This window comes from Molothrus ater, chromosome 27 (genome assembly GCF_012460135.2).
Source record: "Molothrus ater isolate BHLD 08-10-18 breed brown headed cowbird chromosome 27, BPBGC_Mater_1.1, whole genome shotgun sequence".
NCBI classification, from domain to species: Eukaryota; Metazoa; Chordata; class Aves; order Passeriformes; family Icteridae; genus Molothrus; species Molothrus ater.
Window position 1 is genome coordinate 1374202 of NC_050504.2, and position 18795 is coordinate 1392996.

The window sequence follows — 18795 nt, forward strand, 5'->3', positions numbered from 1 at the left end:
ACAGCTCAGGGGGCTCTGGATCCACCAGCAGGATCAGTGCCCACCCCAGTCCCAGGGCAGGAGGGGCAGGTACAGGGAGAGGCTGTGAGCAGAGCTGGAATTTTACACCACAGAATCTACCAAAGCTTGGTTTAATCAAATCTCCATCCTGGAATGTTACCTTGACAACTGTATGGGTCAGCAGAGGATCTCCTGGACCCATCCCTCCTGTGCCAAGCACTCCAGCACCCCTGGAATCTCAAGGATTCCTGCTCAGGTCAAAGAAACTGGCTGGCCAAGATTGCCTGTGGTAGGTTACTGAGGGGAATAACTGCACATCTACCAATAAAACTGATTTATAGCTGCAGAAATGGGAGAATTCTCAGAGCAAGAGACCTCTCTGCACAGACCATTAACTGCTCTTGTCCTGAGGAACTCCAAACAGCCACATGAGCAACAGAGAGCCAAAATACAGCCAGTACTGAGCCAAAATACAGCCAAAATACAACACAGAGCCAAAATACAGCCAAAAATACAACAGAGAGCCAAAATACAGCCAGTACTGAGCCAAAATACAGCCAAAATACAACACAGAGCCAAAATACAGCCAAAAATACAACACTGAGTCAAAATACAGCCAGTACTGAGCCAAAATACAGCCAAAATACAACACAGAGCCAAAATACAGCCAAAAATACAACCTAGAGCCAAAATACAGCCAGTACTAAGCAAAAATACAGCCAAAATACAACACAGAGCCAAAATACAGCCAATATTGAGCCAAAATACAGCCAAAAATACAACAGAGAGCCAAAATACAGCCAGTACTGAGCCAAAATACAGCCAAAATACAACAGAGAGCCAAAATACAGCCAAAAATACAACACTGAGCCAAAATACAGCCAAAATACAACACAGAGCCAAAATACAGCCAGTACTAAGCAAAAATACAACCAAAATACAACACAGAGCCAAAATACAGCCAATATTGAGCCAAAATACAGCTAAAAATACAACACAGAGCCAAAATACAGCCAACACAGAGCCAAAATACAGCCAAAAATACAACACTGAGTCAAAATACAGCCAAAAATACAACACTGAGTCAAAATACAGCCAAAATAGCCAACACAGAATCACCACAGAGCCTGCCCTAGGGCTCTCTGTAGGAATGGATATTCTGTTTTTAACACATCTTTATTGGTGAAAAAGCAACAATTATTGACATTTCTTAGTAACATTCTTTCTGAAATTTCTTTCTGAAATTGTTCCTGACTTGCTTAGCTCTCATTTTTAAGTCATGAAGGATTTCAGAGGGAAATGTTCAGGTGACAAATGATCTGGGTTTGTGCTGCTGTAAATGTACAATCTGCACCTTTACACCCATCAGGCACACAGGTAAAACAGACATTGTCCTAAACCTGTGACAAACACAGATTTATCTCTCATTAATCCTGCACTCAGTGAATTTCAGTGACCTGGACACTCTGGTTAAGGTAAAGGTGGAGAAACCAATAGTGAGAAATCCTGATGGGCAAAATCCTGCCTTGCCCACATCACCAAAAAACACCTGTGAGGGAACACCTGGAAAATCAGGTGTGGAAAACCCCTCTGCTAAAAGGCTGTGAGGGTGGGGGTGTCTGAGCTCTGCTGGGAGCCTGGGGGTGTTTGCACCCTGGTTTTCACCAGGATGGGGGTGTTGTTCACCAGGCTGGAGGTGTTTGCATCCCGGTTTTCACCAGGCTGGGGTTGTCTACACCCTGGTTTTCACCAGGCTGGGGGTGTTTGCACCCTGTTGTTCACCAGGCTGGAGGGGTTTTCACCTGGCTGGGGGTGTTTGCACCTGGGTTTTCACCAGGATGGGGGTGTTTTAACCAGACTGGGGGTGTTTGTACCCTGTTGTTTACCAGACTGAGGGTGTTTTCACCAGGCCGTGGGTGTTTGCATCCTGGTTTTCACCAGGCTGGGGGTGTCAGCACCCTGTTATTCACCAGGCTGGGGATATTTGCACCAGGCTGGGGGTGTCAGCACCCTGTTTTTCACCAAGCTGGGGGGGTTTTCACCTGGCTGGGGGTGTTTGCACCCTGTTTTTCACCAGGCTGGGGATATTTGCACCAGGCTGGGGGTGTTTGCACCCTGTTTTTCACCAAGCTGGGAGTGTTTTCACCAGGCTGGGGATGTTTGCATCAAGCTGAGGGGGTTTGCACCCTGGTTTTCACCAGGCTGGGTTTGTCTGCACCCTGTTTTTCACCAGGCTGGGGATGTTTGCACCAGGCTGGAGGTGTTTGCACCCTGGTTTTCACCAGACCGAGGGTGTTTTCACCAGGCTGGGGGTGTTTGCACCCTGGTTTTCACCAGGCTGGGGGTGTTTGCACCCTGGTTTTCACCAGGCTGGGTTTGTCTGCACCCTGTTTTTCACCAGGCTGGGGATATTTGCACCAGGCTGGGGGTGTTTGCACCCTGGTTTTCACCAGGCTGGGGGTGTTTGCACCCTGTTATTCACCAGGCTGGGGGTGTTTGCACCCTGGTTTTCACCAGGCTGGGGGTGTTTGCACCAGGCTGGGGGTGTTTGCACCCTGGTTTTCACCAGGCTGGGGGTGTCTGCACCCCGGTTTCCACGGGCACACAGCCCCTGGCACACAGCAGGTTGTGCTGCCAGCCCCTCAGAGCACAGAGACACCAGTGCTGGGCCAGAACAGCAGCCAGGAAAGCAGCTGCTCAGGGCAGCTTCCTTTCAAAACAAGAGCACTGCCATGGAGACACTGCCTGCTGCAGCCAGCATTCCTACTGGGAGTAGCTACTCCATGGATACTCTGTGCTGGGTGCCCAGCAAGGAGGGCAGGAGGAGACTCTAAACCCAACATTATGGATGCAGCCTGAGCTAATCATCCCCTCCACATCTGCAGATGAGATTTCACCCTCACCCTAATCCCATCTCAGCCCTCCCAGCAGTACAGAAATGCCAGGTTTGTCATTTCTCCAAATGCAAACACCCCAGAAAATCTGTGCAGGGCATGTCCCAGCAACCAGGCAGGCTCTGGAGGTTGGAGATAACCAGAGCACCCCAGGCTGAGGGAGACTCAGCTGAATCCCTGCTCCAGGATGCTGGGGAGCAAAGCTGAGGTGCTGCCCACCCCTTCCATCCCTGCTAATCCACTGCCTGGCAGCTCCACCCTGCTACCCCAAGGCCAGACCTGACTGTAATTCTGAGTTTAGCTTTGGTAAGATTTACATTAAACATGAACAAATAGAAAAAAATCTAAATAAATAAATTCAAGCACAACCTGAAGGATCAGACAAGCCCTCAGAGACACAGGAACAGTGGCATAAGCTGCTGTGAAATGCCAGCCCCTGCCAGGGCCAGGATCCTGCACACAGCAAAGCAAACTGATACAGGGAGGGAGCAGAGAACTGTAAGAGGCAGATTGGGGTTTAGCTTTTATTTTATGCACCAAAATTAAAAGCTAATATGATCACAGAATCATAAAACCATGGAATCTCCTGAGTTGGAAGGGACCCACCAGGATCATCCAGTCCAAGCCCTGGTCCTGCCCAGGACACCCCAACAATCCCACCCTGTTGCTTTGGTGCTGCAATAACTGCACTGTAACTGTTATAAAGACATTAAATATATCAGAAACTGCAACCCAAAGACTTTTTCCGTGTTATGGACATGAAAATGGAGCTACAGAGTAAAGACACTGCCCTGAAAGAGCCCCAGATGAGGATCCCCAGGGCTGTACTCACGTTGTAGAGGGGGATGGTCTTCATCACCTTGTACTGCTTCATGGGGTCCATCTTGTACAGGTGTCTGTCAGTGATGAAAATGGCCCTGTCCTCCACCTTGTTAAAGCGATTCACCTGCACAGAAACACCTTGTGAGTCCCACTGACCTCTGCAGGAACACAGGGAATGAAACTGGGCAGTGCCAAGTGCCAAACTCACTCAAAAATGCCCCAAACTCACACAAAAATACCCCAAAGTCACACAACAAACACCCTAAACTCACAAACAGCCACAAGTCACACAAAAATACCTGAAACTCACACAAAAATACCCCAAACTCACACAACAAACACCCTAGATTCACAAACAGCCAAAAGTCACATAAAAATACCCCAAACCCACACAAAAATACCCCAAACTTGTACAAAAATACCCCAAAGTCACACAACAAACACCCTAAACTCACAAACAACCAAAATTCACACAAAAGTACTCCAGACTCGCACAAAAATACCCCAAACTCACACAAAAATACCTGAAACTCACACAAAAATACCCCAAAGTCACACAACACACACCCTAAACTCACAAACAACCAAAATTCACACAAGAGTACTCCAGACTCGCACAAAAATACTCCAAACTCACAGAAAATAACCCCCAACCCACACAGCTCCTAAACAGGTTTTCTCCTTGGACCTTGGAGCACTGAAAAGGGAACATGGTCCCTGTAATCCCATTATACAAAAGAGAGAGAGGAGCAACATTCCCAGTCATCCAGCAGAGCTGTGGCAGCCTGGGAAATTCCAGTTTTCACTCAAACCAAGGCCAGAGGCTTCCCTCAGGCACAATCAAGCCCTGTCCAAGTGGAGCTCAGGCTGTTGTCCCCACATTGCCAAGGAGCTTTGGGAACCCCAAATGGAGAATCCCTGCCCTGGCACAGCCCAGACCTGAGGCTTTGGACCATCCTTGGTCTGTGTCCTGTCCCTCCATGCCTTGTCCCCAGTCCCTTTCCAGCTCTCCTGGAGCCCCTTTAGGCCTGGAAGGGGCTCTGAGCTCTCCCTGGAGCTCCACCTCATCCAGGCTGGTGGATGCCCCTCAGCACTAAACACTCACCAGGCAGGATGCAAAGGTTTGTTGGAAATGTCTAAGAAAGTAGGACACAAAGTAGAAATTGTTTTTCACTGAGGCAAAACCAGAGTCATGGTTGTATCACAGTCACTGAGATATTTATTAATCAACTGAGAAGGGGAGACAAGGGTAAGACGTGAGGAGGATGAACATAAATAGGATTTTCCAGGGTGAAATAAGGAGACAACGGGAGAACTTAAATATCCCCAATCAGGAGGCAGCAGAGTGACAAAGTTCAGAGCAGATAAAGGCAAAAAAATGCAAATTGGAGAGCTCTGTGACAGCTTTACATTAACGGCACTGACTCAGAAAAAGCAACCGAGGATGATTTCAGACAGCTCTGGAGAGATCTTGGCACAGAGACATGAGGCAGCTCAGAAAAAGCAGAATGTTGGCACAGGCAAGGAATAACATGGGAATAATGTCCTGGGAGCCATGGTTCACCTGGAACAGCCTGTGAAGGACCAGGGTGCTGAGTGTGAAGGAGAATCTGGTGGTTCAGAGAAGGTGAAGAACATGATTGAGGGCCTGGGAATCTCACAGGAAGAGATGCTGAGTAACCAGGATTATTTTAGGAAGCAGATGAATGGGAGAAAAAAGCCTAAAGGCTATGAAACACTGAATGGCCCTGAGAAAGTAGGTTAGGAGTGCCTGGTGCCACATGTTGGGCGCTGGAGCAGAGCAGCACTGGTTCCTCAGCCAGGCTTTGGGGAAGCTCTGGGCTCTCCACACTCCAGGTCCTGGGAGCTGAACCAAAGTCCAGTCCCTGGAGCTGGATCTGCCCCTCAGGGCTCAGATCAAAGCTCAGATCAATCAAGCAATTGACTTTTTGTGATTTGTTTGCAGAGTCTGACACAGTGAACACTGCCTGGGCACTGCCATGACCCTGCCTGGCTGCTGTCCCACCCCCAGCCCCTGGTGACAAAGGGAGCAGATTTCTGGTACAGTGACACCAGAGCCAGCCCAGGGCAGGAGGTCCTGTGGCTGCTGCCTGGGAAGCAGAGATGGGAAGCAGAGATGAGAAGCACACTCAGATTTCACAGCCAGAAAGGCTGGAAAAGCCCTCTGAGATCACCAAGTCCAATTGTTCCTCCAGCACTGCCAAGGCTGCCACTGACCCCTGTCCTCAGGGATGGGGACTTCACCACTGCCCTGAGCAGCTGTGCCAATGCCTGATCACTCTTTTTGTGAAGAAATTTTCCCAATATCCATCCTAAATCTCCCCTGGCCCAGCCTGAGGCCGCTCCCCCTTCTCCTGTCCCTTCTCCTGTCCCTGCTCCCTGCTCCTGTCACAGCTCCTCCCTCCTGGCAGGAGCTGTGCAGAGCCACAAGGGCCCCCTGAGCCTCCTTTGCTCCAGGCTCAGCCCCTGCCCAGCTCCCTCAGCCCCTCCTGGGGCTCCAGCCCCTGCCCTGGACACCCCCAGCCCCTCCAGGTCCTTCTCACCATGAGGTGCCCAGAGCTGACCCCAGGACTCAGGGGACAGTCACTGCCCTGCTCCTGCTGCCACATCATTTCTGATCCAAACCAGGTGTCCTTGGCCTCTGGCACACCTGGATGAACCCTCAGCCCCTGCTGATATATTTTGAAATACCCCAAAGCTGTATTCCAAGCCAATATTGTGGAATATTGTGGGAGTTCTACAGGCATGGTTTGAATCCCACTATTTTCTCATGGCTCCCTGCTGGTTTTAGTATTAAAATTCAGCTAAAGGAATGTATCAAAGGAGAGGCCCAGCAGCTCATCTCACCTGAGGAGCAAAATCTCATGTCATTCCAGCTTTTTCCAAGCAGAAGAGGCTCCAGGTGCCTCGTGCAACTGCAGTGCATTTGTGTAAATAATACCTGCTGTGAGTTAAAGCACAAACTGTCCCACTGGGGAGCAGGCACAGAAGGGACTCACACAAATTTGCACTCACAAATTTGCACTCAAAATTGCACTCACAGTGCAAATACCACTATTGGGCTTGTAGGAGTAAGGACAGGCCTTCTGTTTTCAGCTACAGCTCATTCCCTCCTGGGGAACAGCCCTTCCCAGCATTGTGTTCTCTGCACCTTCTGGGCATTCTGTATTTATATCTTGTTGATCCAAATATGAATCAGTCCTAATTTAGCTTCCTGACAAGCTCGTGGGGGAAATGAAGATCTGGCAAAGAGCTGAAAAATCTTCAAGGAAGTTTTTCAAGTTTCTGTCAGTGGCTTCTGGACACTGCAGGGCAGAGGCCTTTGAAAGAGATGATCCTGTCAAAGGAGCTTGGTGCCACAAGTGACAAGTGGGAAGAAAAACCTGATTCTAAAGAAAATGGAGAGAGAGAGTTGTTTCCTAGGTGATCCAACAAAATCTGGAGGTTTGCATGAAATATGCATTTGGTTTCTCCTAAGGCAAAAATCTTGAAAATTTCCTTTGAAAAAGTGAAGAGCAGCACAATGCTCAGAAAAGATGGGTTTTTCCATAGGCAGGAATGACCTGCTTCTACCTGTGCCTACTGCAGGGAAGCAAGCACACAGCTCATTCCCCTCCCCTCAGCAAGGCTTCAAAGCCTTTCCCAGCCCTCCTGTAAAAACTGCTCCAAACAGAGCCCCCCATTATTATTCAGCTCAAGCTGCTGAAATTGGGCCCCCACACAGGCAAAGAAAACTTTACCAGCAGCTCAAAACTTGGAGAGCAGTTCCTGGAATAAATTTACTATTTGGACTTAAAACCACAAAATTATTGAGGCTGGAAAAGCCCTCCCAGCCCATCAAGTCCAACCTGTGCCCAATCCCCACCTTGTCACCAGCCCAGAGCACTGAGTGCCACATCCAGGTGCTCCTTGGGCACCTGCAGGGATGGGGACTCCAAAACCTCCCTGGGCAGCCCCTGCCAAGGCCTGACCACCCTTTCCAGGAAGTTCTTCCTGATCTAGAATCTTCTAAATTCTTCCTGAAGAATTCATTAGATCAATGTCAGTCATCAGTTAAAAACATTCTGTGTCAATGAATTTAATGAGCCAATATCTGACAGGTCACAGGGGCTGCTCTACCCATAAATGTGTTTAAATAGGTGAGCTCTGGGCTCCACCTCTGTCTGCTCAAGCTGCTCAGTATTTTTGCTTTTAATGTGTTTTCTGTGCAAGGAAAGAAGTGCATTAGACTGAATATTTCCAAAAGCTGACACCTGAACTTGCTGTTGACACTTAACAACTGTTTCACATGTGGTTTGGTGACTCAGTAGCTGAAGGAAGCCACAGAGGAAGGCTGATGCTGCTTCAGAAATAAAACATTCAGCCCAGCTCACCAAAGTGCCCTTTAACACCTTCCCACCAACAGCTTCTTGTCTCAGGGAAGAGCAGGAGCAGCACAGATTTTGTTCAGGAATCCTCAAAAAAGCTGAATCATGAAAACACAGCACGGATGAACTCGAGCAGCCTTTTTTTGTCAATTGCTGCTTTGTTCAGGAGAATTATTTAAGGGAAGCAATGAAATCACCTGATAATTACAATTTCATTTCTATAATTCACTCTGCAGGCCCCCGTTAAAGCTTCACGTGAGTGAATTTTCAGCAGAGATCAAACACAACCTGTAAACCCACAGGAACCAGGTTTAACATGAGAGATGTGACAAATGTGCCCTGAGCACTGGCCAGGCTGCACGTGCCAGCACCACGTGCCACCCTGGGCCAATAAGGTTTGGTAATGGGGGAAATGGATTTACAGGTAATATTTGTTATATATATAAACAAATATATTATATTATATTATATTATATTATATTATATTATATTATATTATATTATATTATATTATATTATATTATATTATATTATATTATATTATATTATATTATGTTATATTATATTATATTATATTATGTTATATTATATTATATATTATATACAATATATATCCATATATATTAGTATTTTATATATAATATGCAAAACACATATTATAATATACAATATATAAAAATATATAAATATATATAATATAGATTATATATATTATTATACAGGTATATTATATATATTATTATATATATATATTTAACATGAGAGATATGACAAATGTGCCCTGAGCACTGGCCAGGCTGCATGTGCCAGCACCACGTGCCACCCTGGGCCAATAAGGTTTGGTAATGTGGGAAATGGATTTACAGGTAATATTTGTTATATATATAAACAAATATTATATATTTTTATATATTATATTATTATATATTTTATTATATTATTATATATTATATTTCATTATATTATTATATATTATATTATATTATATTATATTATATTATATTATATTATATTATATTATATTATATTATATATATCCATATATATTAGTATTTTATATATAATATGCAAAACACATATTATAATATACAATATATAAAAATATAAAAATATATAATATATATTATATATATTATTATACATATATATTATATATATTATTATATATCTATATTTAACATGAGAGATGTGACAAATGTGCCCTGAGCACTGGGCCAGGCTGCACGTGCCAGCACCACATGCCACCCTGGGCCAATAAGGTTTGGTAATGTGGGAAATGGATTTATAGGTAATATTTGTTATATATATAAAACAAATATATTATATTATATTATATTACATTAGTATTTTTATATATAATATATAAAACACACATTATAATATACAATATATAATATATATTATATATACACATATATGAAGGTATATATATACACATTCATAAAAGTAAAAAAAAAAAAAATTTTTAAAACACCTCTCAGTTTCCTCATCTCTAAATCAAAAAAAAAACCCATAATCCAACAGGTAGGACATAGGGGAGTCAAGGCTAAAGAGAAGAAACCTGATGATTCATTTAAAAATTTATTTGTTAAAAATTCCAAGGGAAGAATGCAGCAATGAGGAGAGATTCCCCCTGGCCCAGCACTGAGGGTCACCCAGGGACTGCCCTTACTCTGGGCTAAGAGGCAGGATGCCATAACTTGTATTTCTGACAAGAGAAACACTTTGATTTTAAAGAGCTTAGGATGGAAATGGTTTCCTGGGAAGGGCAAAGGCTGTTCCCAGCTGTGCTCCTGCAGACAGAGCACAGAGTCACTCCTGCCCAACAGCTCTCACCTCTGCTCAGTACATCCAGAAACCTGACCTGAGGAAGTGCCTTGCTTGGAAAGGGAAATGCTAAATTCTCAAATGTCAAATCCTTCTCCTGTTAACCTTCCCATTTCAGCAGTGTTTGTGTTCATTGCTCTGCTCCCTTGGACGTTTCCTGTCTGTACAAGCAGAAGACAAACGGTTCCCTGAGGAAGGAGCCATATCCCAGCATGGCTTTGGATGGGAGAGTTTGCTTTTGTGACATGGAGATGCTCTGGAATCACCAGGCTTACACATCCATGAGATGGCACAGTGCAGCCCTGCCCTCAGTAGTGCTGGGATCATGGAATCATGGAGTGGTTTGTGTTTGGAGGGACCTTAGAGACCACCCAGTGCCACCCCTGCCATGGCAGGGACACCTTCCACTGTCCCAGGCTGCTCCAAGCCCCATCCAGCCTGGCCTTGGGCTCTTCCAGAGATGGGAAATGCTGATGGTTCCAAAGCCATGCCAGGAATCCCTAACTTAGCAGGCCAGCAGGGGATCTGGACTGTGGCATTCACATTCTCTGAACAGAGAGCCATCATTCTCTCTCTCAGGGTTTTTCCTGGAGAAGCACAGAGAGAAAAAGAGGAAAATTCTTATCTCTGCTTGCTGCTCCTGTTGTTTTTGCACATGTGTTATGGACATTGTTTACCTGAAGTGATTTGTCAGTTGGATTCTGCGGAGGATTGTTTTGTTTCCTTGGCCAATTGGGGAAAAATTGAGCCAAATGTTCCTTGGGCCAATTGGGGAAAATTGTGTCCTGACTGTCAGGAGTTCAAGCATGAGTTTTCTTCAGTATTCTTTAATACTCTTTGTAGTACAGCATCTCTTTCATATAGTGTAGTATCATGTAATATAATATAGTTTAATAAAGCAATTTTTCAGCCTTCTGAACCAGTGGAGTCAGCTGCCAATCATTCCCTACACTGGGACACCCTGATTTTACAATACAAGTCCTACCTCTCTGTGAAAAGAAAGCAACAATTTAACCTTTCAAAAGTTAAAAGAAATTACAAGATAATTTAAAACCCATATGGCTGCAAGGCTATAACCATGCAATATTTGTGATTTCAGCTGAGCTGAAATGCACCCACAGCTTTAAAGCTTTGCCTCTGAGAGCACTGAAAGCCTTTCAGGCTCAGGAGAAATCCACTTTATGATGGGTAACACCTATTCCATCCCCATTCTGCTTCTACTATTGAAGTGCTGGCATCTCAGTGCAACAAACCCACAAAAACTGGATTTTTCCAGCACAGTCACAGTACAGAAACATGGAATGCTCAGAGATTCCTCCATACACCAAAACCAACGAATGCTGCTCTGACCCTTGTCTGGAGGCAGGAGCTCTGTCCTGGCAGGTAGGGAACAGGATGAAATGTGGATCTGTGCTTCAGGAATCTGCTTTGCCCTGTGCTTGCACAGGAGATTGTCCTTGAGAGCTGAACCAGGAGCAAAAGAAACCCAAGGATGTGAAGGCTGGAGAGCTGCATAACAATGAACCAGATAAAACTCCCACACTGTGTCCATCACACACAGACCCCAGTGATGCCATCACCATCATTCCATCACATCTCTAATAACTGAATATTGTCCTTTCCACAGTCATCCCAGTTTAGCCAGAAGCTGCAACTGGAATCAGTTCATTAAATGAGTTAGAAGAAGAATTATTTTGATTTCAGCCTAACCTGAAAAAAGCCAGGGGGAATTCTGCATTTCTCTGTCCCTCAGGGAGGTTCAGCCCAAGAGCTGTGAGGTTGTAAAGAGGAAGTTTGGATTCAGACTGGCCAGCTCCTCCCTTAATCCTGTGAACCCCATGCTCACAGAGAACGTGGTCACAGCAACACCAAACTCCACTGAGATATTTTTGCTTGGAAAGAAGAGATTTCTATTTTGATGAACACAAATCACTGTTGAATAAACAATACAACTCACTGCCACTTGCAAAGTTTTATTAGAAAGTGAGATTTTGTGCTGCAGAATGAATTGTCAAGATCTGCAGAATCATAAGGAATAACTGTGCTTGTGGGGACCAACTGCAGTATTTACAAATAAAAAGAATATACAGCTTCTTAAAAACACCTGAACACCCACAGCACTCACCTGCCACTGAAATTGAGTTTGTCTGTTGGCTTTGTAAAATTAAAAATATCCTTCCCTGACAGATATTTCCAACAGTATCATTAGGACCTACCCACAACAATTAAACAAGTGTGTTTTTTTAATTAGCTGTTTAAACCTTCCAACCAAGTTAACAAAAAACCCAATTCTGCTACAAAAAAACATCAGACACAACCCAGTTATGCAGAAGGAACTGATTTTATCATGAAATCATGGAATGGTTTGGGTTGAAGGGTTCTTAAAGACCATTCAGTCCCAGCACTCTGCATGGGCAGGGCCTCAACAATTGACACGATGAAGCCCCAGCAGCCACCCAACCTTGCTCCACCCAAAAATGCCTGATGCAGCTCCTTGGAAGTGCTCTGAAGTGCTGTGCCAGCACCCCAGGGTCACCTCCTGGTCCCTGGACACCCCAGCCCCGTTACCTTGCGCACGTGGCAGGAGAAGAGGATGTTCATGTACTTGTCCTTGCGCTTCAGCTCGTTGGCCACGGGGGTGAAGGAGCCTGAGCTCTGGGGGCTGTCTGGTTTCTGGAAAAGCAGAGACAGGCTCAGAACATGGCTCCCTCCACCCTTCTGTGCTTTGGGAAACCAAACCTTGACACACCAAAATGCTCCAAGGGAGGACGGAGTAAAGGGAAGCAATCAAATCTGCCTAGAGAGAATTTCTTTCAGTCTCTGTGTTTTCCATTCTACCCAGCATTTCAGTCTCCCAGTGAAGTCTGGCTCTGCCCATTTGCAGAGACAGCTGATGGCACTGCTTTAGTGCTGCTCAGGATTCACAAAAATCACTCCTAGTGCAGTGGAAGTCAAGATTTTGAACCCACATGAACAGAGGAAATATCTAAGTACCTCCCCTCCCAATAAACCAACGCTCATTTTCCAGAATTTTCCCCTTCCAGCCCCTGAGCCCAGATCCCTTCACTCACCAGTGCGATGTAGTTGCCCTGCCAGGCTCTCTGGAGGCCAATGTCAGCCCTGTGGCCCTTCAGCAGCTCCATGGCAGCCACCTTGGCCCTGAGCTGAGGCAGCACCTCTGGGGGAACGCTCCGGATCAGCTCGGCCGCTCTCCACCTGCCACCAAAGCAAGAGCAAGGTCTGCCTCAGCCTGGAGCTCGCCAGGAAGGACTCCTGCTGCCAGAGCAGCACCACAAGGACACCTCAGAGTCCTGCCCAGGCACTCCCCAAGCTGCAAAGGTCAGCTGATGTTTTAAAGTCATGTATTATATTGTATTGTATTGTATTGTATTATATTATATTATATTATATTATATTATATTATATTATATTATATTATATTATATTATATTATATTATATTATATTATATTATATTATATTACATTATATTATATTATATTATATTTAAAATACATATTAATATATATTAGTATTTTATATATATAATATATAAAACACATATTATAATATACAATATATTAAAAATATATAATATATATAATATATATACATATATGAAGGTATATATAAATACCTTCACAATTGTATTGTATTGTATAATATAATAAATATAATAAATATAATAAATATAATATAATATAATATAATATAATATAATATAATATAATATAATATAATATAATATAATGTAATAAAATATAATGTAATATAATTTAGATATATATTCATATATATTAGTATTTTATATATATAATATATAAAACACACATTATAATATACAATATATTAAAATATATAATATATATAATATATATACAAATATGAAGGTATATATAAATACCTTCACAATTGTATTGTATCGTATAGTATAATAAATATAATATAATATAATATAATATAATATAATATAATATAATATAATATAATATAATATATTTTGAATATATATTCATATTTATTAGTATTTTATATACATAATATATAAAACACATTATAATATACAATATATTAAAAATATATATATAATATATATACATATATGAAGGTATATGTAGATACCTTCACAAAAGGTATTTGTATATAAATACTCATCACTCCCAATCCCACACCCACAAGTCAACCACTGGTGCATCTGTTGGCAATCAAGTGTGTGCAAGGCCATTTTTGGGCTCATTTACAGCATCATTCTCCTCTAACAGCTGAATTTGGCCCCTCAGTTCCAAGTGCACCATGGAACAGGGCAGGGCAGCCCATGCATTGCCCCACACCACACCCCAGCCTTCAGCAGCAGCAGAACTCAAGGGTTAATGCTGTAAAAAGGCTTTTTAGCAGCTAAAATTCTGTAGTTCTGATAACTGAGCTAATTCTGAAAGCAGGACTCTCTCCCCAGACAGGCTGTGGGTGGATGGATGTCTCTCCTGAAAGAGACAGCTGGAGAAAATAACAAACCTGACTTGATCTAGAGCTGCTGGAACTGCCCTGCAAGCTGATGGCTGGACAGGAGGTCTCTGAAAGCCCCTCCAGCCAACATTTCTCTCATTCAGCCACTTTCAGAAGTCATCATTTCTCAAACTGGAATTGTAAGTACTTTGCCTACAGCTTCCCAGAGGAAAAAAATCACCAGCCTTTAGATACTGGGAGTTTAATGAAGGTACAAACACCAGTTCTGCAAACAGAACATGGGTGACAAGGGGAACATCACTCATTTTACTGCAGAAAAACACTAGGTTACTACAAGAAATCTTGGGGAAATCCAGAAGATTCTTTTTCTCCTCCCCCTCATCCAGGAGCAGCTGCTCTTTCTTTTCAAAACCAACCAGAAAGGGGCCAAGGAAGGAAACACAATATTTATCACAATGGAACAACTGGTCTGGGGGAAGGTGCCCTTGTCCATGGCATGGGTGGGACTGGATGGGCTTTAAGATCTAAATCACCCTGGGGCTCTGTGATTCAACAATAAATCTTTGGATCAGAATTATCTGCCTGGTCAAGGGCATGAAGCCAGTGACACCCAAATCATGTCCTTCAGCCAGATGTCCCTGGGACTGATGTCTTGTGAAGGCTAACCTAAAACAGAGACTGGACAGACTAAAGAATAAATAGGGATTTATTAGGAGGCCTCAATGGATCCACTTGGGGCAGCACAAGAGCCCAGCCAGGGCTGCACCCCAGGTGAACCTAAAATAGTCACAAAATGCCCCATCAGTCATGAGGTCTCACAATTTTATAAGTTTTGGTCTATTAGCATATTAGAGTTAATTGTCCAATTACAGCTTTAGGTTATGCAGTCCCATCCTTGTTTTTCTCTCTTCAGCCCACATTGTTTATGCTCTTGGGCCTGAGTTTGGATCATTTGTCCTTTGTGAAAAATATGTATTTTATGATTGGCTTTTCACAATTATTCAAATGAATATTATATGTGTTATGTTAGAAAGTTATGCTAGATTAATTTTTTTAGTAGTGTGTTAAATACAGTTTTAGGTTATAACAAAATGTTAAAACAGAAACTATGCTATGTAAGATACTTTTAAAAGAAAGGCCTTGCAGAGAGATAGCAGCCACAGGACACCTGAATCTTTCAGAGAAAGAGAATTTATTGCTCCCTTATCAGAAGAAATGAACTTCTTCCCACCTTGCTCAGCCATGAAAATGCCTTTAGGATTAAGAGGAAGAAGTTGACGATGACCAGACAGAATCCTGTGTTTGAATGGAATTTATGCATCATGTATGGAGTGTATGAATATGCAACAGGCTGTTGCTTTTAGGGGTTAATCCTCTGTTACCGTGGGGCCTTTTTCAGGCTCGTGCTGCCCAGAAAAGGTACCCGGACTGTCTGTAACTCTTTGTTTCTATTGTCTCATATTGTCTTAATCCAAATTGTCCAAATTTTTATTACTCTAATTATATTACTATTTTACTCTAATTATATTACTATTTTTATAACCATTTTATTACTATTAAACTTTTAAAATTTTCAAAACAAGTGACTGGCGTTTTTCACACCCTCATATGAAGCCCAGACCTACCCACTAAAGCAGCACAGAACCTGAAAAACACAAAAACTAAAACCTGCAGCAGCTGTGCCATGGGGGGCTGTGTCTGTGTCCCTCTGTGAGCCTCTCAGGAACCCTCAGCCAGCCCCGAGTTGGCAGACAAGGGGCAGACACTCTCTGTGCCCCGAGGGTGCTGAGGGCACCTGGGCTGGTCACCTTTGCAGCACAAGAGACACCAGAGACATCGGTAGAAGAGAAAAGGGCCGACTCTTAGCAGGGGTCAATCCAAGGTTTTATTCCAGGAGTCCCAAAGGAGCTCCTGCACCTCAGGGGGCTCCTGCTGAGAGCCCTGGGAGATGTGCCAAGGTTACATTTAAAGGGAGGTGGAAACCCAAAGTAGATAACATTTTACCAACCAATGAGTGACCCTAAGGGATGGGTACTGGGGGATAGACATTTAGGACAGCGTTAATTTTCCTATTTAAATACAGGTTAGCATATAGGCTGACCCCTGGCCTCTGGCTAATCACTCCACATCCCAGACCGAAAGTTCTAGATGGAGGGATGGGATGCTGAGTGATTGACAGAGAGCCAGGGTGGGGGTTTGGGGATGGTCTCATCCAGGGAGAGGGATAACACAGGTAAAGGGAGGGGGGTACTGTCTGGGATAAACCATTTGGGAAAATATGGGGATACAAAACAAAACTACTTCAAAGTATTGCAAAGTATAAAACCACACTACAACAGGTGTCAGAGCTTTGGGGGGTAGGACAGCTGGGACAGACGGAGATGAGAGATCTCTGCAGCCAGGGCTGGAACTTGGGGTTTATTGCAAAGGGCCTGGGTGCAGGGCCCTGCTGGGAGCTGCCAGGCACAGCTCAGAGCAGGGCTGAGAGAAGAGAGGGGGAGAGGGAATGAGAGGGTGAGAGAGTAAAAGGGCAAGAGAGTGAGGTTCCCATTCCAATACAATAAATCTATTTCTGTGTTGAATATTCTGATTCTCACTAACCAATCCAGTCCAAGATACAAATCCTATAGCATTTCCATACAGCCTATAAGAATCATTACATTACCATACCGGGTTACATTTTAAACCCTAAAAACTCCTCTTTGGGCCCCTTCTGCCAAGCTGGCAGGGTCTGCTCTGCCCCTTGGGCCTGTCTGCAAGCAGAGGGTGTTGTTCCATCAAAAGGGGATCACCTTCAGTGGCCACACCATTGTTTTCCAGTTGTTCAGTAACTGAGGGATCTCAAAGCTTGCTTTCGTTTCAATCTCACTGATACTTTCCATATTCTCAAAATCTTTTGCCAGGCAATCATATTTATAAGGCTTTCCTGTTTCATCTTCTGCTGCAGTGTGATGTATTAGCCTGTCTCAGTTATCCCGGTTCCTTCCCCAGGTGTGCCAATACCCTCTCCCTTCCCTCCCTTGCCCCCTACTGAGTGCTGTCCCTCAATCTTGGCATTCCAGAAAGGGCATCGTGTGATTGGCAGAGTTCAAAAGATGCCTCTCAGCCCTGGGGACATTGGGCCATCCAGGTGTCATTTGTCCCCTGAGACTTCCCCTCCTTTACCTGGTTGGTGGGATCCCTACCCCTTCCCTCCCCCTCTCCCTGGGTTAAAAGACACAGCAACCACACGGTTTGGCCGTTCTGTTGGAGCTGTTGCTGGATTCAGAGGCCTGTGTGCCAGGAATAAAGCTCTGGATCGAAACCCTCCAGCAGAACCAACTCCTTTCCTTCACCTGGCCTTGAAGCCTCTCTGCCAGAGGTAAACCTGAGCTCCAGGCCTGGACTTGTCCCAAGTGCCGGCTGCAGCATCCAGCCAGCCAAAGGTGCCTCTGAGGTGAAACCACCACAGCTGCTGCCCTTGGCCAAGCAGCAAGGGTCAGACAAGCCCAGGCACGTTCCATCCAGCTGTATTGGTATTTAATTCCAGTATATTGGCACCCAATATGGGGCATGAACCCACGACCCTGAGATTAGGAGTCTCATGCTCTCGGTGTTTAATTCCAACAATCTTCCCCAACAAGCAGGGCCGTACCTGTGGTAGATGTCCTGCAGGGCCTCCTGGAAGCGGAGCAGCACCTTGGGCGGGGCGGGCCAGGGGATGGAGCGGCCGCGGTCGGGCAGGTCCCGCACGCCGCGGAAGCGCCGCAGGAGCTCGCGCAGGTGGGCGCGCACCTTGTGGCGCCGGTAGTGCCGCACGATGGTCAGCGCCGCCCGCGTCCGCCGGTAGCGCAGCCGGGCCAGCGTGCCCCGCCACACCTGCGGGGACACACAACAGGGTTGGTGGCTTCCCACACCCTTCCTGTGCTGCACGGATTTATAATTTTGTTTCGAGGGAAGGGACTTCCTCTGCTGTCCTGTAAGCAGAGTGTAGGAGTGTCAGGGGGGTAGGATGGAGATGAGAGATCTCTGCAGCCAGGGCTGGAACTTGGGGTTTATTGCAAAGGGCCTGGGTGCAGGGCCCTGCTGGGAGCTGCCAGGCACAGCTCAGAGCAGGGCTGAGAGAAGAGAGGGGGAGAGAGGATGAGAGGGTGAGAGAGTAAAAGGGCAAGAGAGCAAAAGCTTAAGAGAGTGAGGTTCCCATTACAATACAATAAATCTTCTTCTGTGTTGAATATTCTAATTCTCACTACCCAATCTAGTACAATACACAAATCCTATAACATTTACATACAGCCTATAAGAATCGCTACATTACCATACTGTGTTACATTTTAAAGCCTAAAAACTCCTCTTTGGGCCCTTCTGCCAAGCTGTAGGGTCTGCTCTGACCCTTGGGCCTGTCTGCAAGCAGAGGGTGTT

The 18795-nt window shown here is 44.7% G+C and overlaps 1 protein-coding gene across 1 annotated transcript in view; it reads right to left on the bottom strand.

Annotated features, from left to right (window-relative positions):
* Positions 1–18795, bottom strand: part of MYO1D (myosin ID) — a 169229-nt gene that overhangs the window by 63499 nt on the left and 86935 nt on the right. Inside the window, exons 17-20 of the mRNA XM_036398823.2 lie at positions 18029–18252; positions 13003–13147; positions 12500–12604; positions 3727–3840 (exon numbers count right to left, since the gene is read on the bottom strand). Coding sequence (XP_036254716.1) covers positions 3727–3840; positions 12500–12604; positions 13003–13147; positions 18029–18252 — 588 coding nt within the window. The remainder of the gene's footprint in view (positions 1–3726; positions 3841–12499; positions 12605–13002; positions 13148–18028; positions 18253–18795) is intronic.